This window comes from Macaca nemestrina, chromosome 19 (assembly GCF_043159975.1).
Source record: "Macaca nemestrina isolate mMacNem1 chromosome 19, mMacNem.hap1, whole genome shotgun sequence".
In the NCBI taxonomy this organism is placed as follows: Eukaryota; Metazoa; Chordata; class Mammalia; order Primates; family Cercopithecidae; genus Macaca; species Macaca nemestrina.
The window spans coordinates 48,934,186-48,957,608 of NC_092143.1; the positions used below are offsets into that span (position 1 = coordinate 48,934,186).

The 23,423-nt window shown below is 34.8% G+C and overlaps 1 protein-coding gene across 4 annotated transcripts in view; it reads left to right on the forward strand.

Moving 5' to 3' along the window:
* The window catches only part of LOC105499326 (Ras like without CAAX 2), a 384,381-nt gene that overhangs the window by 85,038 nt on the left and 275,920 nt on the right, over positions 1 to 23,423 (forward strand). For all 4 annotated transcript variants that reach the window (XM_071085442.1, XM_011771904.3, XM_071085443.1 and 1 more), the window contains exon 2: positions 433 to 489. In XM_071085442.1, the coding sequence (XP_070941543.1) occupies positions 433 to 489 (57 nt within the window). The remainder of the gene's footprint in view (positions 1 to 432; positions 490 to 23,423) is intronic.

A 23,423-nucleotide genomic window follows, 5' to 3' on the forward strand; every position in this document is an offset into this window, starting at 1 on the left:
CTTCAGAGGTTATCTATTCACTTTTAAGATGAAAAACTTAAGAGTTCCAAAGAATGTACAGATTCTTTGGTGAAAGGGACTTACATATCATTACCAACTGTTTAACCATAGCAGGTCAAGAGGGATTCTGTAACTGGTTTACGTCTTCATTATGTCAAGAGCTTCTTTGTTTTTACTCTAATACCATTTTTATTGAAATACACTTAAAATTTGTACATATTTATTTCAGAGAAGTATCTGGCATTATCTGACACATTTTTCCCTCTAGAACTTTGTCTTACTGTTTTCATTTTGTGTGAAATTAAATTAGTCACTCACATAACTAACTTATTCACCAGAACCTTTTAAAAGATTGGTGAACTATGTTGGTAAATAACTTATTGATTAATTGGTGAATTTTTATTAAACAAAATGCGTTTTTCTTTCTTTCAGCAATGACAATGCAGTTTATTAGTCATCAGTTTCCTGATTATCATGACCCCACTATAGGTAAGTAGAAACCTCTTTTCTCTGTAAGCTCAAATAAAGACACTGTTACTAATGGCTTGAAAATATTAGCAATGTTGATGGAAAATAATTATAATTTACTCTATTACCCAGAACACATACACATAAATCTATAATACGTAACGTACTGTTACCAGGGGGTCCTTGCTCCCAGAGCTCTCAAGATGGTGGCAGGCTGCTTCCAAAATAGAGGTGGGCCACTTCCAAGATGGTGGCAAGCCTCGCGTTCTCTGATCTGGGGTTTTTGGCCTCACAGATTCCAAGAAATAGAATCTTGGGCTATGCCGTGAGTGTTATAGCTCTATTAGAAGCTGTGGGTCATGGAAGAGAACCGTGGAACCCAGTGACTAGTGTTCAGCTCGATTAGGACGAACTGAGGCACTTAGCAGCATAGGAACAATGGCAAGCCTTTAGCCCCATCGGGAGTAGCAATGGGTGCCTCACTGGATCAGGAGTACCGCGGACACTCTGCTGGATCCAGAGGGATGAAAGTCAGAGGCAGGTCTGTGACCTCCGCAAACAGTAGTGGTGGATGGCGAATGAAAGTTCGGCTCTAGCCTTAACAAAACACGGACCAGAAGAGTGTAGTTGCAAGATTTAATAGAGTGAAATAGAGTGAAGACAGAGCTCCCATCTAAGGGGAGGGGACCCAAAGGGGGTTGCCTTTGCCAGCTTGAATGCCTGAGTTTATATCCCAATCCTTGTCCCTCCCACTGTGCTCTCAGGCAATAGATGATTGACTATTTCTTTACCTCCTGTTTTTGCCTAATTAGCATTTTAGTGAGCTCTCTGATTGGTTGGGTGTGGGCTAAGTTGCAAGCCCCATGTTTAAAGGTGAATGCTGTCACCTTCCCAGCTAGGCTTAGGGATTCTTAGTCGGCCTAGGAAATCCAGCTAGTCCTGTCTCTCACTACCACAACAGAAGCTTCAAGAGACAATATTTGTCCTTACTTCTCCCCGGGTATCCTAGTATTATCTGTTCTATTTTATTTCTTTCTGGTAAATGGTGGTTGGAATCCATTAAGTGATTTCAGTATCTATTAATGGATAGCTATCTGATTTGAGAAGTTTCTCTGGATAATAAAATTGTACTCTGGATAGTAAAGTTGATGTGAGTATATATGTATTTGATCATTTACTCCCTTCTGTCAGTCTCTGAATTTTCTACTGCTGAGTTATTTAACCATGTTAATGGTGCATTTGGAACGTTAGATATAGACATAACATTATCCATCATTCTCATCTTGAAGGTTAGGAAACTGACGTTTAAGGTGTAAAAATATTGCTAGAGCCAAAACACCACTCATGTTTTATTCCTCCTACCCAGTTGTCTTTCTGTCATAATATACTGTAGACGCTTTGCATTGGGGAACACGTTTTCTTCCTATTTCAAAGCACAAAAGATGTCTTTAAAATTGCTTTACTGATTCAAAAACCTACTTTAAAGAATTGGCTGGAAATTTTCAAGCAGAGTCCACCATAATACTCTTTGCTTAGAAACACACTGGTATTAAAAACACATCAAGCATTATTTCCCGGAGATGGGGGCATATAGCCTCATGGCTGACTGGTTGTCTGGATGGTGAGCTCCTTTAACCACTCCCCATTACTTACCCTATTTGTTCCCTCAGTCTGAATATCTCTTATCCTCACCCCACCCATGGGTAAGATCATCTAGTTTCTTTTATGCTCATCAAGAAATTTTAATTCAAGATCTAACTTGATATATTCAATATCATCCTGTAAATTATACTCCTGTATTCTTCCCTGAAAGGCCCCAGAATATTAGCTTGCATACCATTGCTGACAAATATAAAACATACTTATTTTTAAATGTCTGATTGTTTATTAAGACCACCTCATCAGTTGAAGTAAATTGATTATATTTAAATACATGCAATTAGTATGTGGTAACTGGAAAGGACTTCCTCACTAAGTTGAGGTTTGTTTCTAAAGAGAAAGTAACTACTTTGCAAAGTTTTAGAAGTGATTAGCTGCAACAGTTGCTTGATAATTCTCTAAGTCAATTTTCTAAATATCTTAGAAATTCTAGAATGCCAATAGCTTCATACCACACACTGTAAGTTACAGAAGAGGCATAATCTTTGGGAAAATCTCTGAATCTTTTATCTTGTTGGAAAATTCAATAATATAATATATAATTTATGAAATCAGAAATTCACTCAGTTGTTTATTATTTTCTGTTGTTCTTTAAACTTTGTATGTATTGGTGTCTCAAAAACCAGCCTCTTGTTCACCAGCCTGTCACATCTAACAGCTTGAATAGGGCAGTAGATGTGAATAAATCATAAATGACTCCTTCAAAAAGAAGAAATAAGAAGTATATGATGATGCCTCCTTTAGTTATCCATGAGGCACATCTATCACTTGAGATTAAGATACCTGGACATTCAGTACTAACAGATAACTAAAATCATACCTTTATCTGGCTATAAATAAAACAGCTTTAGAGGAAGAAGCTTGAAAATGGAAACATAGAGTACTTTATTACTTTTGATTCGATTTTCCCATCATTTCATTTCTTGGCCTTTCTAGTGGGAATATTGGTTAACAATTTTCCATTGGTATCCTGCTTGCAGAAGGTAAATGTCCAAAATAATTTACCTTTCACCTACTTCTGCTACATAACTATAACTCAGTGTGGCTGACTTAATGACCTCTCAAGAGGAAATTCATATTAGTACAGTTTGAAAGTCATACAAATTATAAAAGCATAACACCTATCAAAGATACTTTTTTCACAATTGAGATAGGAAATAAATATTTTTCGATCCTTCTCTAGATCTGTTTGTTACCCTACTGATTGAGGCTTTTAAATAGCCTTTTCTCTGAAATATTTGAGGGATATATATGGCTTTATTTTCTCCCTTATATTCAGCTTAGAGTTATTCTTCTTTCAAATATACCTCAATTCTGAAAACGTGAGATCCCTTTATCACTGAAAACAGTTAGATACAATATTTGATATCACTGTTCTTCCCAAGGAGTAATTGTTTCCCTTATTTATTGGCAACAATTTCAACATCAGTAACCAATGAATTTATAACAATAGAAAGGAAAAGCTGATTGGTTAACATCAGGTTACTTCACATTACTGTTTTTGAAAGGGTTAAAACAGAGGAGACTTCTTTATTACACGGATTCAGATAGAATGGAATCTCTTGCTTTCAGAAAGGATTGGTCTGTTCACAGGTCTATTTGCTAGCTTGAAATTTCAGTTTGGTTTTGTGGCATCTAGCGTGAGTGACTTCATTTTGGTTTGGTCTCATGTGTTAGGCCCAGGGCAGGAGTTCAGTCCAAAACAATTGCCTGTCATAATTTTGTTTGACAGGTTAGAGCAGATACTCTCTGCTCCAAACTTATTTTTGAAAGATGCATAGGAATTAGGCCAGTGAAGAGGAGGGATTGCTAAAACAAAAAGTATAGGCACCGAGACAAGACAGCACAACAAGTGACAGAGCTGGGGCATTTTGGGAACCAGAAGCCCAAGGGTAGTGTAAATGGCATGATATGTAGGATGGAAAGCGAGAGCTAAATACATTACCAGGCACCAGATCTTTGAAGATCTTGCAGGTCTGGCTAAGGGTTTAGATACCTACAGTCTTATACTCTTCTGTGAGAGAAAGATGAATATTACTGACAGCCTGCTTAACTTTTCCATTTGATTGTTCCAAGGCAGAAAATCTAAACATGCCTCAACTTTAACTAATAGCTGATTTTCTGTAGTAGATGTTTATTTTTTCCAGGACTCTTTCTCATGGTAAAGCACCCCACCCACCAGCATCTCATGCCAGAAACCCATGAATAATTCATGATACCTATTTAAACTTCTACATTAAACCACTCACAAAATTCTGTTGTTTCTACCTTTATCACAGGTTTTAACACTGTTCCCATCTCTCTATAACCTTTTCTGCGATCTTTTTCTAAGCCACACCCATCTCCAATTTGGACTTGTTTTAAAATTGGTTTCTACACAGAACCAAAAAATATCTTGAAAAATTTAAATTTGGACTACCGTAATCTCTGTTTGATGGTCCCTAGTGTTGTATTATTTTTAGCATAAACAAATTCTAAGAACAAAGTGAAGACTCTCATGGTCTTGCTATTATTTATGTCTTCAGTTTCCACACTTGCCACTTCTTTATTGGGCATTAACCACATCCACCTTATTTTAGATCCACAGACTAGTCAAGCCCTTTTCTCTCTTAGGGCATTTTCACCCATATTTTACCCAGAATGCTCTTCACTTTTTCACCTACATCTTTGCTTTATTCACTCATTGTTTTCTGTTAAACTTAAATTTAAATATTGCTTCCTCAAGAGTGCCCCTTTTGACTTCCCAAAAATAAACCTTTCCTTTATACATTCTTTTAGAATCTTGAATACTTTTAATATCACTAATCTCTAAGAAATTAAATAATTGTTTAGATAATTATCTGTCAAATTAAAGTATCATAAAGGTTAAAAACGCCCAATATGTTATTACTAGTGTATCCCGGACCTAAACAGAATGTTAAACACATAGCAGATGCTATAAAATATTCATTAAATGGAAAATTAATAAGCAAATACATTTCTAGGAAAGCATTAATCATTTTTAGATATTGCTATAGTAACTTTAGAGTCCTGGTGAGCAACTAAACTAATACTAATCAAAGGTGTTCTAGCAGTCTTTTATAAAAATTCTCTGTTTGTTAATTACTATTTCTTGACCTAAAATGATTAGCAAAAGAAAATTTTCGTGACAAATTAAAAGTATTGTGCTAATGCCAATCAGTCTTATTTTTTTCTCATCTTACTCCTCTGCTCTCCTAATCCTTCCTCTTTATTCAATATTAGTTCCTTAACAAATATTTATGTTTCAGGCATTGTTCAAAGCAAAGGAGTCAAAGGTGCACAATGATAGGCAAGAATTCCTTTTTCATTGAGTTTCTTTGCCTACTTTTATTTCATCTTTGAGAGCTGATCATATCTCTTTGTCTAGAGTCCAATTTTTCTTTCTTTTTTTCTTTTTTGTCTCATTGCCTTAAGATGACTTAAGGTCATTACATTAATACAGAACACAATTTAGTTACAAAAAAACTGGCCTTAATGACCTAACCAATTTTTTCTTAGGGTTGCGTTCGACTTTAACAACTGAGCAATCGGTTATTACTTTATTATCTAATTTGCCCATCCATTTATTTGGTTCTCACAGTGCCCAGAAACTCACAAGACCAACAAGTTTCCAACTATACTTACATATTCTATTTTCAAGGAACACATCCTCTTGTAATTGACTCAACTGAGAATGCTTTTCCTCTTTTAGTGTTTTAGACTTCCAATTTCACTTACAAACCATGAAAACTGCATAATACTCTCAACTGAAAGATTAATATTATTTCTGAGCAATTGGTAAGGACTGTAACAAATTCTACAAAAAAAGAATAAAATGCTATATATAGAGTTAAGTGTTCCTGAATGATTTGGGAAGCTTGAAAAAATAAGGACTTTATACAAGCAGCAAAGTACATCAACAATATAGACAGGTCATCTGCAGATAGCCTCATGCTCAACGGCTGTTAGACCAGCATGGAACAAATGTACCACATTAAGTATACATTTTTCAATATCTCTTGTAGAAAAACAAAATACTTCTTAAGCTGTGAATTTAGAAAAATACTGTGTTTGAATTACACTAAAATGGCCTGTTCTGTGTCTAAAATGTACACTAATAGAGTCACTCCTTTGTGTCACTAGAAAATTCTTGTTAAAATGTAAATGCTTAGGGGAGAGTTAATGCCCAGAGCCATTAGGAGTCATTTATATATTTGCATAGATTAATGTATCCAATTATTCTGGAGAGCAAACCACAGAGCCATGGTCTACAGAGCAACACTGAATGGATACGTACTGAAGGGTCTGGAGAAGGGAGGATATTACTACTTGGCAGAATAAGTGCTCCAGTATAAGTCTTGAAGGAAATCAAGGCCTATAAACTAAACTTGAATAATTATATTTATTAATGACTCTGGAATGTTTGAATGTGATAGGATAGAAAAATAATTCATATGAAACTAATTAGATTGGATATTGAATTCTGCCTTCATCCTGGCTCCTTATTTTCTTTCCAAATGGATCCTGTAACACCCTCTTGCTTGCTGTGCACCAACCACACTGGACTCCCATTAGTTCTTTAAATATGCCAAGCAACCTCTTCTTTGCCTTTGGGTTTTGTCAAGATACTCTCCTGTACCTTAAACACCTTCCTTCTGCTCTTTACAGAACAAGTTCTTACTCATTCTTCAGGTCTCAGTTTGCATACATCTCCTCAGAGAGGTCTCTGATCATCTTATCTAAATTAACTGCTTACCACATAAACACACACATAAGCATACATACACACACATACACACATACAAATGCAAAACATACAAGTGCATTTCCTATATCAGCACACAGCTTGTTTTCTTAATCATATTTATTCAATTCTGAATTAAAAGTTTTATTAATTTTTTGTTCATCTTCCCATACAAAAAGTAGGTTCCATGATGTCAGGAAACATGCCTGCTTTGTTTTGAATTTCTTTCCTACAGGACCTCGCACAGCGCATGTTTATTAGGAATGATCAAAACATTTGTGGAATACAAAGAATGCATGAGCAAATTCACTGTCATTTTTTTTCCCCCTGTTATCTAAGTTAGATTTCTATGGTCACATAATTTCAGACCCGTTAACTCTCTCATTTGATATAGTAAGCTAAGCACCACCCAAGTTAAACCTAAACCTTTTATGAAATTGCACTGGAGCAGCTGAGTATGACCATGAAACCTGGTCTCACTTTAAATGTATTATGCTTGATCTTAAATAGGCTTTTAATGGTGCCCTGGAATACATATCCAGGTCATAGACTACTCAGTTTCTCACTCCCCTAAAATCACCAACTTCTCTTATCTTCACTGATAACCTTGCTTTCTACTTTACTTAGATAATGGAAACAACCAGAAGACAAATTTTAAAGACTACCATCCAGAAGATACTTCCAAAGCTACCCACCACTCTGAGTCCACACTCAGCCTTGCCACTTGTTAACTTAGGTGAACTGCCAATGCTCCTGCATAAGCCAGTACTGCCATTTCCATTCAGTAGATTCCATCCCCATGTCCAAATCAAAAATCTTGCTCAAAACAATCTTTTCTTTTTATGAATCACTTCTCATCATCATAAAAATGGTGTTTTTTGTACTCTAAATATTAAGAAAAATTAAAAATTCATTTTTGACCCCACTTCTTCTACTAGTGCCTTTCATATTTCTCCACTGCTTTGCTATAAAGCTACTCAGAGCTGAATGTACCACCAAACTCTAATTCCCTTTCTACTACTTTCTTCAATCAACTCTAGTCATGTTTTCATCTCAGCACTCTACTGAAATTGCTTTTATGAGGGTTACCTTGACTCTTTAGTGACTAGTCCAATGACAATATCAATTATCTCCATTTTAACTTACCAGCAGCATTTGATATGTTCTACCACTCTTGGATTTCATCCACTTTTTTCACTTGGCGTACAGCATATCATACTCTCCTGATTTTCCTCTAACCTCTGTAACAGCTTTTCTGACACTGTCTGGTTCTTCCTGTTTACCTAGATATTGAAGTCCCCCTGAGACTTAGCGTTTGGTCTTCTTATTGTCTCTCTCCACATTCCCTTCATTGGTGATTGTCTTCAGTGTCATGGCCTTGTGTATAATGTATATGTTACAACTCCAAAATTTATTTTTCCATCTTATATTTCTCTCTTGAATTTCATACTTATATCTCCAGCTTCCAACTCAACTTCTCCATTTAGATGCCTAATAGACATTCCTAAATTCCCCTGTTCAAAGCTGACCTCTGGTTCTTTCTACAAAAAAAAAAAAAAAGAAAATTCTTTTTCTTCTACAGCCTTTCTTTCTCTGTCTCTTTCTTTCTTTCTGTCTGTCTTTCTTTCTTGCTTGTTTGCTTGCTTGCTTGCTTTTCTTTCTTTCTTTCTTTCTTTTTTTTGATGGAGTCTTGCTCTGTTGCCAGGCTGGAGGTCAGTGGCATGATCTCAACTCACTGTACCCTCTGCCTCCCGGGTTCAAGTGATTCTCCTGCCTCAACCTCCCAAGTAGCTGGGACTACAGGCACGTACCACCACATCCAGCTAATTTTTGTATTTTTAGTGGAGATGGGGTTTCACCATGTTGGCCAGGATGGTCTCAATCTCTTGACCTCATGATCCACCTGCCTTGGTTTCCCAAAGTGCTGAGATTACAGATGTGAGCCACCGTGCCTGGCCAGCCTTCCTTATCTCTATGGTAATCTCATCATTCTGGGTTGGTTCTCATGCCTAAAACCTTTGACTATTTCTTGATTTTTTTCTTTTGCCACACAATATATGCTCAGGAGGTCTTATTGACTCTACTTCCAGATATGTACAACATTCATCTATTCTCACTACCTCTACTGCTACCATCTTGATCTGAGCCAGAAGAATCCCCAGCCTAGATTACTATTTTAGATCTTTGTTTCTACTCTTGCCTCACTTTGCAGCTTATTTTCACTATAACAGAGTTTTTTTGTTTTGTTTTGGTTTTGCCTTTATTTATTTATTTATTTATTTATTTATTTATAGATTGAGGGGTAATAATGCAGTTTTGTTTCATGGATATATGGTATAGTGGTGAAGTCTGGTCTTTTAGTGTAGCCATCACCTGAATATTGTACCTTGTCTCCATTAAGTAATTTTTAATCCCTCACACCCCTCGACCATCCCACCTTTTGGAGTCTTCAATATCTATTATTACACTCTGTGTTCATGTGTACACAATATTTAGCTCTCACAAGTGAGAGCATATGATATTTGAATTTATATTTGAGTATTTCACATAGGATAATTGTCTCCAGTTGCATGTCATCCATGTTGCTGCGGAAGACATGATTTCTTTATTTTTTATGGTTTAGTAGTATTTCATGGCATATATATATGTGTGTGGGTGTGTGTGTGATATATATCTATTCATGTGACATATAGATATGTCAAATATATGTTACACTTTCTTTATACAGTCTTTCTTTTATGGACACTTAGTTTGATTCCATGTCATTGCTATTGTGAATAGTGCTGCAATAAACATACAAGTGTAGGTACCTTTTTGCTGTGATGATTTATTTTTCTTCGAGTAGGTACTCAGTAGTGGTATTGCTAAATCAAATGGTAGTTCTATTTTTAGTTCTCTGATAAATCTTGATATCATTTTCCACAGAGTTTGTACTAATTTACATTCTTACCAAGAGTATATAAGCATTCCCTTTTCTCTGCATCCTCACTAAGATCTGCTATTTGCTGACTTTATTTGTTTATTTTTTATTTATTTACTTTTTTAATATATATTTATTTTTTGAGACAGAATCTCACTCTGTCACTCAGGCTGAAAATGCAGTGACATGATTTCAGCTCGCTGCAGCCTCGACCTCCTGGGTTCAAGAAATTCTCCTGCCTCAGCCTCCTGAGTAGCTGTGATTACAGGCACATGCCACCACGCCCTACTAAGTTTTGCATTTTTAGTGGAGATGAGGTTTCGTCATGTTGGCCAGACTGGTTTTGAACTCCTGACCTCAAGTGATCTGCCTGCCTTGGCCTCCCAGAGTTCTGGGATTACAGGCATGAGCCACCGCGCCTGGCCTGTTGGCTAATAATAATAAACATTCTGACTGGTGTAAGGTGATTTCACATTGGTTCAATTTGCATTTCTCTGATGAGTGATACTGAGCATTTATTCATGTATTTGTTGGCTGTTTGTGTGTCTTCTTTTGAAAAAAAAAAAAAGTCTTTTTATGTTCTTTGCCCACTTTATAATGAGCTATTTTGTTGTTGTTGAGTTGAGTTCCATGAAGATTCTGGATATTAGCCCTTTGTTGGAAACATAGTTTGCAGATATTTTCTCCTGTCCTGCAGGTTGTCTGTTCACTCTGTTGATTCCTTATTTTGCTGTGCACAAGCTTTTTAGTTTACTTAAATTCTCTCTATTTTTATTTTTGTTGCATTTGTATTTGAGGTCTCAGTCATGAATTACTTGCCAAGGATAATGTCCAAAAGAGTTTTTGTCAGTTTTTATTCTAGTTTTTTTTTTAAATATATTTTTAGGCCTTACATTTAAGTCTCTAATCCGTCTTGAGTTAATGTTTGTATATTGTAAAGATAGGGGTCCAGTTTCATTATTATGCATATGACAATCCAGTTTTCTCAGCACCATTTATTGAATACAGTGTCCTTTCTCCAGTGTATGTTTTCCTTGACTTTGTGGAAGATCAGTTGGCTGTAGGTATGTGGCTTTATTTCTCGGCTTTCTATTCTGTTTCATTGATCTATGTGTCTATTTTTATACCAGAAAGATCTTTTTAAAACATAAGCTTGATTATGTCACTCTGTTCAACACCCTTCAGTAGCTCCTCATTTCACCCAGAGTAAAAGCTAACTGACAACGGCCTATAAAAGCATATGAGTGACATACCTTGACCATCTGACTTTTATTTCTTAGCATTCTTCTTCATTTATTTGATATCCTTACTATCCCCTTTGTTTCTGAAACATGCCAGATAATATCTTACACTGACATCTGTGAACTTGATATTTCCTTTCCTGGAACACGTTTCTTCAAATACTCAAAGAGCTAACATCCTTACCTTCTTCAAGTCTCTGCTTCAAGACTCGAATGCCTTTTTTTCCGAACATGCTTACACTGACCACCATCGAACCTCCAGAATACACTCACTCTCTTCTATTCTTTTCCTCAAAGCACATATTACCTTCTTTTTTAGTATATAGTTACATGTGTCTTCCTTAGCTAGAAAATAAATGCTGTTTGAGCCCTCAGAAATAATACTACACATTTACAACCATCTGATGTTTGACAAACCTGACAAAAACGAGAAATGGGGATAGGATTCCCTATTTAATAAATGGTGCTGGGAAAACTGGTTAGCCATATGTAGAGAGCTGAAACTGGAACCCTTCCTTATGCCTTATACAAAAATTAATTCAAGATGGACTAAAGACTTAAATGTTAGAAATAAAACCATAAAAACCCTAGAAGAAAACCTAGGCAATAGCATTCAGGACATAGGCGTGGGCAAGGACTTCATGTCTAAAACACCAAAAGCAATGGCAACAAAAGCCAAAATAGACAAATGGGATCTAATTAAGCCAAAGAGCTTCTGCACAGCAAAAGAAACTACTACCATCAGAGTGAACAGGCAACCTACAGAATGGGAGAAAATTTTTTGCAATCTACCCATCTGACAAAGGGCTAATATCCAGAATCTACAAAGAACTTAAACAAATTTACAAGAAAAAAATCAAACAACCCCACAAAAAAGTGGGCAAAGGATATGAACAGACACTTCTCAAAAGAAGACATTTACGCAGCCAACAGGCACATGAAAAAATGCTCATCATCACTGGCCACCAGAGAAATGCAAATCAAAACCACGAGATACCAACTCACACCAGTTAGAATGGTGATCATTAAAAAGTCAGGAAACAACAGGTGCTAGAGAGGATGTAGAGAAATAGGAACACTTTTACACTGTTGGTGGGACTGTAAACTAGTTCAGCCATTGTGGAAGACAGTGTGGCAATTCCTCAAGCATCTAGAACTAGAAATACCATTTGAGCCAGCCATCCCATTACTGGGTATATACCCAAGGGGTTATAAATCATGTTGCTATAAAGACACATCCACATGTATGTTTATTGTGGCACTGTTCACAGTAGCAAAGACTTGGAACCAACCCAAATGTCCATCAATGATAGAATGGATTAAGAAAGTGTGGCACATATACATCATGGAATACTATGCAGTCATAAAAAAGGATGAGTTCATGTCCTTTGTAGGGACATGAGGAAGATGGAAACCATCATTCTCAGCAAACTATTGCAAGGACAGGAAACCAAGCACCGCATGTTCTCACTCATAGGTGGGAACTGAGCAATGAGAACACTTGGACATAGGAAGGGAACATCACATACGGGGGCCTGTCATGGGGTGGGAGGAGTGGGGAGGGATAGCATTAGGAGATATAACTAATACAAATGACGAGTTAATGGGTGCAGGACACCAACATGGCATGCATATACATATGTAACAAACCTGCATATTGTGCACATGTACCCTAAAACTTAAAGTGTAATAAAAAAATTAATGCTGTTTTAGTCATTGGAGTCTCCCAAAAATGATCAGTGTATGCTTTATAGCAGATTATCAATAAATTGTTGAGTGAATGACTAAAGTACTTATTGTCCCTTCAACCTTGAAAAATTTAACATGTATTGCTGGCCTTTCCTCATCTATAAAAATGCAGTGTTGACATTGTTTTCCATGATTTTTAGGTGAAATAATTTAGATATAATTACTTTATACTCTGCTGAAGACAAAATGAATATTTTGATTTCCTTAGCAGGAATTAATCGAACTCTAAGATGAAAATGGTGAAACGGAATGCTGTCAGGAAAAGGCAACCTAGACTTTGTGCTCTTCTTTGAAGTCTCAGAGAATTTATTCATAGAGAATGGAAAGGCAACCATAATGTCAATTTATTAACTTGCAATGAGATATTACTGTCACCACGACTGAAATTACTCAAAGCACATACGATTATCATAATTTTTCCTGTGGCAAAACTACATAAAAGAGAATAAGTCATAATTGGAAATTCTGATCCAATCTACTATGTGAAATCTCTATTGAAAAACTGGATATGAGTAGCATATGATCTCCATGACAGCTGTCTTACATTGGAATATACGACCTGCCTGTTTGGTATTGAATCAGTCCAAGGAAGTTAAGAGAACTGAAAGTTTTAATGATGTCATACTAAGAATTGTGTAAAACATCTCTCACGACTGCATTGGTCTTGCAATAAAGACTATAACACTTTATTCTGTACTCCAAAATAGACTATGATTTCACTCAGTCCCAGAAAAATTGAGTAAACACTCTTTTCTCAGCATTCATGATAAGCTCTTTTGAATAAACCACTTATTGTTTAAATATGCTAGTATAATCTTACTATTGTTGAGTTCTACAGGTTAGGAGAAGTCTTACTCCTTCTGTCTGCTTTACCTATCAATATTCTGACACATGTTCATTCATTTTTTAATAATTAATACATATCTAATATTATTTCTGAGATGGGCTATAGCAATGAACAAAACAAATTTCCTGCCCTCATAGAGATTACATTTTAGTGGAAGAGACAGAATATACAAGCCTACCAATAAATAAATATCAAGAGGTTAATATGGAAACTTTAGAAATATTTTATTGATACATAATATTTGTACATATTTATGGGGTACATGTGATATCTTGTTACACGTAGAGAATATGTTATGGTCAAGTCACGGTATTTAGGGTATCCATCATCCTGAGTATTGACCATTTCTATGTGTTAGAAACATTTCAAGTCCTATATTCTAGCTAGTTTGAATTATACAATTCATTGTTAACTATAGCTACCCTACTCTGCTTCCACACATTAGAAGTTATTCCTTCAATCTAACTGTATGTTTCTACATATTAGTCAACTTCTCTTTATCCCTGACTCCCAACCACTCACACCCTTCCTAGCATCTGGTAAATATCATTCTACTCTCTACCTCCATAAAATAAAGCTTCCACTTATAAGCAAGAACATATGATATTTGTCTTTCTGTGCCTGGCTTATTTCACTTAATTTAATGAGGTCCAGTTCTGTCCATGTTGCTGCACATGCCTGGATTTCATTGTTTTTTTTATGGACAAGTGGTATTCCATTGTGTTTATATATCACATTTTCTTTATTCATTCGTCCATTGATGGACATTTAAGTTGATTCCTTATCTTTGCTACTGTGAATAGTGCTACAACAAACATGGGAATCCCTCTGATACAATAATTTCATTGCTTTTGGATAAATTCCCAGTAGTGAAATTTCTGGATTATATGATAGTTATAATCCAACTTTGTTGGAAATCAATTGGCTGTATGTATTAATCTGTTCCTGCACTGCTATAAAGAAATACCTGAGACTGGGTCATTTATAAAGAAAAGATGTTTAATTGGCTCACAGTTCTGCATGCTACATAGAAAGCATGGTGGCTTCTGCTTCTGGGGAGGCTTCAGGAAACTTACAATCATGGTGGAAGGCAAAGGGGAAGAAGGCACTTTTTACATGACTGGAGCAGGAGAAAGAGATGAGGGAGGTGCTACACACATTTAAACAACCAGATCTCACAATAACTCACTCACTCACTATTATAAGAACAGTACTCAGGGGATGGTGCTAAATCATTCATGAGGAACCTCGGCTATGATCCAATCACCTCTCACCAGGCCCCACCTCCAACATTAGGGATAACAACTGAACCTGAGAATTGGATGGAGACATAATTCCAAACCATATCACTATACTAATTTACATTTTCACCATGAGTGTGTAAGAGTTCTATTTTCTCTGCATCTTTACCGGGATCTTTTATTTTTTCACTACTTGATAATACTTATTCTAACCAGGGTAAGATAATGTCTCATTTGGTCTTAATTTGCACTTCCCTGATGATTAATGATATTGAGCATTTCTTCATATACTTGTTGGACATTTGTGTGTCATCTATTGAGAAATATCCTTTCCAGTTCTGTGCTCACTTGTTAATTAAATTATTATTTTATAAAATTAATTTACTTTTTTGCTATTGAGTTTTTTGAGTTCATTATATATTCTGGATATTAAGCCTTGTCAGATGAATTGTTTGCAAATATTTTCTCCCATTCAACAGGTTGTCTCTTGATTTTGTTGACTGTTTCCTTTGCTGTGTAGAAAGCTTTTTTAATGCAGTCCCGTTTGTCTATTTTTGGTTTTATTGTCTGTGCTTTGGAGGTATTTGATATGAAATCTTTGCTTAGCCCAATGTCCTGGAGTGTTTCTCTTATGTTTTCTTGTAGTAGTTTTATAGTTTCAGATCTTACAAATAGGTCCTTAATCCATTTTGAATTTTTTTATGTATGTAGTGAGAGACAGAAGTCTCATTACATTCTTCTGCATATGGATATCTAGTTTTTTCCAGCACCATTTATTGAAGACAGTACCTTTTACCCAATGCATGTTCTTGGCAACTTTGTTGGAAATCAATTGGCTATAAATTTGTGGATATATTTTTGGGTGCTCCATTTTGCTTCCTTGGGCTATGTGTGTCTATTTTTGTAATAATACCATGCATGCTGTTTTTGTGACTATAGCCTTATAATATATGTTGAAGTCAGATAATGTGATGCCTTCAGTTTTGCTCTTTTTTCTTTGTCTATTTAGGCTCTTTTCAGGTTACATATGCATTTTTTTTTCATTTTGTTTTGTTTTGTTTTAGACAGAGTCTCACTCTGGTGCTGAGGCTGGAGTGCAGTGGCATGATCTTGGCTCACTGCAACCTCTGCCTCCCAGGTTCAAGTGATTCTTATGCCTCAACCTCCCAAGTAGCTGGGACAACAGGCACGAGCTACTACGCCTAGCTAATTTTTATATTTTTAGTAGACAAAGGGTTTCACCATGTTGGTCAGGCTGGTCTTGAACTCTTGACCTCAAGTGATCTGTTCGCCTCGGCCTTCTAAAGTGCTGGGATTAGAGGCATGAGCAACTGTGCCTGGCCTCATATGCATTTTAAGATTGCTTTTTCTATTTCTGTGAAAAATGCATTCCTCTTTTGATATGGATTGCATTGAATCTGTAGATGGCTTTGGGTAATATGGCCAATTTAACAGTATTAATTATTCTAACCCATTAACATGGAATGTCTTCCCATTTGATTTTTGTATCCTCTTTGGTTTCTTTCATCAGTGTTTTGCAGCTTTTCTGTAGCGGTCTTTCACCACCTTGGTTACATTAATTCCTAGGTTTTTTTTTTTTTTTTTTGTAACTATTGAAGATGGGATTGAATCCTTGATTTCTTTTTGCACTAGTTCATTATTGGTGATAGAAACACTGTTGATTTTTGTATGTTGATTTTGTATTCTGCAACTTTACTGAATATATTTATCAGATCTAAGTGTTTTCTAGTAGAGTCTATAGGGTTTTCTGAATATATGATCATGTCATCTGCAAAGAGGGGTAATTTGACTTACCGTTTTTCAATTTGTTGCCTTTTATATTGTTCTCTTGCCTGATTGTTCTGGGTAGGATCTCCAGTACTATATTGAATAGGAGTGGTAAAAGTGGGCATCCTTGTATTATTCTGGTTCTTAGAGGAAATGTTTTCAGCTTCTCCCCATTCAATATGATGTTAGCTGAGAGTCTGTCATATATTGCCTTATTATATTAGGTACGTTCCTTCTATGTCTAGCTTTTGGATTTTTTTTTTTTTTTTTTTTTGTCATGAAGGGATATTGAATTTTATCAATGCTTTTTCTGGATCTATTGAGATGATCATATAAATTTTCTCCTTTACGCTGTCAATGTGATGTATCATGTTTATTGATTTGCATATGTTGAACCATCCTTGAATCTCTGGAATAAATGCCACTTAATCATATTGTATTATCTTTTTGATGCTCTGTTTGATTTAGTTTGCTAGTTTTTTTTTTTTTTTTTAATTTTTGTATCTATGTTTTTTGGGGATATTGGCCTGCACTTTTGTTGTTGCTTATTCTTGGTTTTGATATGCTTGGGATATCTTTTTCTATCCCTTTATTTTCAGTCTGTATGTGTATTTACTAGTGAAGTAAGTTTCTGTTAGGTAGCATATATTTGCATCATTTAAAAAAAGCTATTCAGTCAGTCTGTATCTTTTAAGAGGAAAATTGAATCTGTTTCTATTCAAGATTAATCTTGATATGTTAACACTTATTTCTGTCTTTTGTTCATTATTTTCTGGTTGTTTTGTACATTATTTGTTCTTTGACTTTTTTCTTTCGTTCTTTCTTAATTGCTTATTGTTGTAATTTGATGGCTTTCTGTAGTGGTAATATTGACCCCTTTATTTTCCTCATTTATGTGTTTGCTCTACCAGTGATTTATGCTTTTGTATTTTCATGATGGTAAATATTGTCCTTACACTTTCAGGTATAGAACTCCCTTAGCATTTCTTGTGGGGCTAGTCTAGTGGTGACAAATTTATTCGGTTTTTGCTAGTCTAGAAAAGACTGCATTTGTCCTTCATTTATGAGGAATAACATTGCTTAGTATTTCATTCTTGGTTGGCAGGTTTTTTGTTTGTTTGCTTTTGTTTTTTGTTTTTTTTTTTCTTTCAGCACTTTAAATATATCTTTTCATTCTCTCCTGGACTGTCAGGTTTCTGCTTAGAAATCTACTGTCCATCTGATGGGGGTTCCCTTCTATGTGACTAGATATTTTTCTCTTGCTGTTTTATGAATTGTCTCTGTTCTGATTTGGGGATACATTTAATTTAACTTGTTTTAATAGTGTATATTTTTATATGCAATCACTTCTATGTATAGTTAACTTACTAGCCCACTTGATGTGGTTTTCTGAAATACTCGTATCTTTAAAGAAAAGCGGAAACAGTTATAACTTTGAATACATAGTTATGTATAGGGTCTGGGAAGGCACCTCTGCAAGTAAGCAGCCCAAAACTTCAGTTCTAGTAGTGTCACAGTCAATTTACCTCTGCAATACCCTCTACCTCTTTCTCTGATGCCAGAAACATCTGTGGCTACTCCAACCACTCCTCGTGTTAGGGGCAGTATGTGGGAAAGGGAGTTACAGGGATGAGTCAGTGAACTGAACTGTGTGATTAATTTTACAAATGTTACAAAGCTGTTTGACCTTGAGCCCGAATTACTAGGGCACCCCCCTCCACTAACTCTTTATGTGGTACAAAAAAAGGAAGAAAGTTCACATCAGCATAAACTTAGTAACACTGCAGTCTACTGTCTTCTCTTGCAGTAGACGTGTGTGTATCAGGTTACAAAGACAATTTTCTTCCTATAGTCACCAATATTATTGATTCACTGTAAATAATCTAAACCTTCTAAAACTAATGGCCAGCTCTACCAGCTCACAGATGGATGTTTGGTGCATCCGGCTTTAAATAGCATGTGATTCTCATCTGTTTGATGCTGGGAAGACAACTACATTTCTACGTATGATTTACTGACGTCTATTTCTCCAAATGAAAAGTGGAAATAATAACTCTCCCTACCACGTAAGTCTCCTGTGAGAGTTAATTGAGATAATAAATGTGAAGTGCTTAGCCTAGAACCTGGCATACTATAATCATTTCCTAATTCTAAATTCTAACTACTACTGCTAAGTAATGTGAGATAAACAATGTTATAATTATTCTTTTAATATCGTTTTCAGATAGTACTATAACCAATGAAATATTTAGTTAACCATCTTTGATGCTGACTAAATTCAGAAGCTAATTAAAATAACTGCTGGTCAACCTAAATAACTAAGCAAACATGAACCAATTGTGTTATGAAAGCAACTTACTTATATTTATACTTTGTATTATTTTAATAGCTTATTTTAAAAGATATATTTATTATTTATTGACTCCTAATAAGCCAATTATGTTAATAATTGTGAGTGAGAAGAAAAGTATTCATGTAGGCATGACCTACATATTGACTGATTGCTGATGAAAGCAAATTGAGATGTAAAAGTTATTTTAAGCGTACCTAAAATGAACTAACAAAGTGTGCATTTTCTTCTCCCAATTTGTGTAATTATCATTTTTAAAATGTAGAGTGTAAAATATTCTACTTAGGGATACATTTAAAATTGTAACATACCTCTCAGTACTTTCAATGATTTAGTGTAATTTAGACACATTTACCCAGTGCCATATATTCAGAAGTTGGTAAAACTAGGATCCTAATCCATAATTTTTAACCCCAGTGTCAGAGCTGTTTACAAATACCTTTTAATTTTTGGCCGCTTAAAAGAGGAACTTTGTTATTAGCCATGGCAGATTCTGCTTAAAGCTCTTAATTTAACTAATGTAATTTTAACTACTATGTTGTTATGGTTCCTGGTGAACAAGGAAGACAACATTTTGACATTTCACATTGAAGTTGTCCATATTAGTACGTATTTATTCAGCATGAAGTGAGGACATGGAAAAAGACATTTAGAAATATTTGGTTAGTCAGATTCATGTAAATAATCAAATTGAATACGTCAATTGTCCATATTCTATAATTTGACTTTCTCTGATTAAAGACAGTCCCATAATGTGCATTCTCATTAGTAGAAAGATAGGTAATTTCCTTTAACTTTGAATATTTCCTGGATGCAGTCATTTATAGTTGATGTGCTTATGACTTACCTGGGGTAGGTGGTGGGGTCACAAAGCATGTTCCTTTATAATGTTACAGTATGTTCTGTACATTTAGAATTTATATGATGGAAAGGGACTAAATTAAATATCAGCAGAGCAGAGTCCAAATTAGTTGTCCTTCTCTGCAAGTAATTGATCCAATCTGAGCCTTTGTTTTCTTATTTGTAAAATAATGCCAGCCATATTTATTTTTAAAAAATTGCGATCTACATATCTCAGACTCCAAAATTTATATCTCATATACCTGAAAATAACTAAGTTAGATCACTTTTTTGACTTCTAAAACTAAACATCCAATTACCTACTTGACATTTCTAGTTGGATGTTCTATGCCTATCTCAAATTTTACCACTTCAGATTAAACTTATGATCTCACACCCATCCAAACTGTTCCTCTTGTGGTGTTGTCTGAGTCAGTGATGACATTGCTATCCATTTAGTAATTCAAGTTCTGAAATTGGAGGTCATCCTTGACTCAACCCTCTTAGCTATACTACCATTGACCTATTGATTCTATCTCCAAAATATTTTCTAAAATTATTTTCACTCTCCTGACTGCTATAGCTCAATATTTTATTACACAGTAACCACTCATACAACTACTACACAGCTAAAACAGTATGCCTTGTCAACATTTCATAAGTACTTCTTATGCTGTCTACCCACAATCATGTTCTTTATAACCCTACATTTTCCAAGCTTTTCTTAAGTTTTAATAGAAAGCAGGTATGCCTAAACATTTTTGCCTCATTTTGTAACACATATATATGTGTAATTGTAAATACAGTCTGTGTTATTCTTCATCTGACTATTCTACATTCAATATTATGTTTGTGAAATTTATTCATGTTATTGTACATAGCTATAAAAATTGTTAACTTTTGGTTTTCTGTGATATGGTACTATACAGATTATTAAACATTTTATTGCTATCTATCCATGTAGTTTAAGAATTTTTCCATTTAATCAGTTAAATTTTCTTTTCAATAGATTAACTTATTCAGTTTTAAAAATTACTGCTATGTTTGGACTCATTCCTGCAAACTTATTTGTGTTTTTTATTTACAATGTTGATCTCTTTGTTTTTATTCCCACTTTTTCTTCCTTTTTTCTTATGAAAGTCTCCTTCCTGGAGAAAATTTATGTACTTACTTATTATATTTTTAAAATGTTTATTTGTTTTTAATTATTTCTACATATCTGAGATAGGAGTAAAGGCCTCCATCTTAAAAAGAAAGTCTCCAAAGGGATCTTTTTAAAATTCAGATATGATCATATGTTCACACACATTTACACAACACAAATACACATCCTTCTTTCTGCTTAACATTTTTCAATGACTTTCCTTAACAGGAGAAAAAAAAACGTAATATGTCTTGCAATGCTGTCCTTCGGCTGTTCTGTAAAGTTTTTAAGCCTTGTAAGCACCATTCTCTTCTCTTTTCTCTTCGCACTTAAGCAATACTGTCTTTCTTTTTGTACTAAATATCAATGCCTCTCCTCTTTCCACAGTGCTTCTTCAAAAAGTGAATCTGTGTGTCTAAAGTACATTCTTATGCCTTGTTCTACCTCTGCTTCTCCTTCAGTTCTCTGTGCTTTGCTTAATTAAAGTCTATTTTTGCTCCAAAAATAAGCTCAAGTATTACCTCTTCAAGGATAAGTTCCCCGATACTCCACGTCCCCTGGATTGTGAGTGACTGTGTCTTCATGAATGTGATTATTGGTTTCATAATTATCTTTTATTTTGAAATTCCATTGCCTTACCCAGCAGTGGAGACTTGAAGAAACTCAATTTTACATAGTGAATACATTTAGATGTTATATTTTCACTCCTTAAGAGAAGCTTAAGACTCAATGATGGCAGCATTTAGTGATTCTAGCTTAGAGCTGGGGAACCATAAGGAAACCAAAAGGACCTAGTTTGTGAAAACTGCCCAGGAGAGGATGTCAGGGCCTTTGTGGAAGTCAGTTTTCCTTTTGTCTTTACACACAACATCAAGATGCTTATTTATCTAGTTTTCAAGTTCATAGCATTTGATACCAAAAGTTGCAGTGAGTTAATCTATCATACAGATAGTTACTCTGATAGTGCCAACAGCAATAGTTTCAGAAAGAAAACATGACTCATATAAGTCTAATACTTCAGCATTGTATAATGCAGAACAAAACAGTAATGATATAGGAATGTTTAAAAAATGTTACTGTATACAGAAGTTCTCCTGTAATCTTGACCCCAAATGATGGCATGTTTTTCTGTTGTAATTATATTTTCCTTTCCTAAGCTCATCTATAAATACTAGGAGAAATATATTTTGTCAGTGTATAATGAAAGTTCAACATTCTCCCCCTGGAGAATCAGAAACTGTGGGAGCAGTAATTCTCAGTCATGATTCCTGGACACTGTAATATCCCTAGGAAAGTGAAAATTATTGACACAAATTTATATTCATTACTCACATGCAAACTATTAGCTGTCAAGCTATAGTTCATGTTTGCATTGTTTAAAAAAATAAAGAACCCATTGTAGTTAATCATAAAATCTATACCAGTTTTTAAACAAAAGTGCCAGAATTTGGCATTCAAATAAGAATCTTTTCAAAGTCATCACGTTGATCAGTTATTCACTCATTTCAGTGATGTTGCAACCTTTCAAAATATGACTCAACTGTGCATTGTACAAACACATGTATCTACACACGAAATGCTTAATTTTAGGGAGAGGATTTGTTCTGAAAAAGGTGAATCAGGTTATTGGTTTGGAGAAGAGCATCTGAGACACAAAATAATATGGGCTAGTGCTTTTATTACCTTTTATATGGCTTACTATCAATGGACATTGGAATTTTTGGACAGAAAAATTTCTCAGGTGATTATAAAATCAATAATATTGTAATAAATGTGTGACCCTTGCATGTGATGGATTTTTCCCCCCAATTTTTTTTCTTAGCAGGCCACTTAACTTTTTGGGATCAGAATTTCTTCAATTACAAAATGTGGCTAATATTATCTGCCATAAAATGTGGAGTTATGATAAGAACTGATTTAGAAAATATATGTGCAGACTATAAACTTTAGATAAGTGCTGAATAAAAATTACTCTCTATAATCATACTATGGAAATATGTAATAACCCTTATTTATAAATAAAATAACATATAATACATATATTTAGATACATTATTTTCGACCATAGAGTATGAAAAGTAAAACCAATAAAATGAGTATAGAGAACACTTAAAAATTAGAAAAGGTAGAAATACAGATACTACCCTTTGTATTTCCATAAATTTAACTGAAATGTGAAAATTCGTAATTTTCTCTTAGATCCTCTTAAGTATAATATACAAATCCCCCAGAATAAATGATCTCTACTATGTTTTAAACAAGACAGCTCTATTATATATCAATTCAAGTTTTGAATGCAGCGCTGAAAAGTTCATATATAGAAATGACTTTTCCCATTTAAAAAAAATGTGGTTTTGATTTATAGAGGTAAAGAAAAAAAGAAAAGCAGTGTCTGAAGGCAATAAGGTATTTTTCTAGTGCTTTGCAATCCA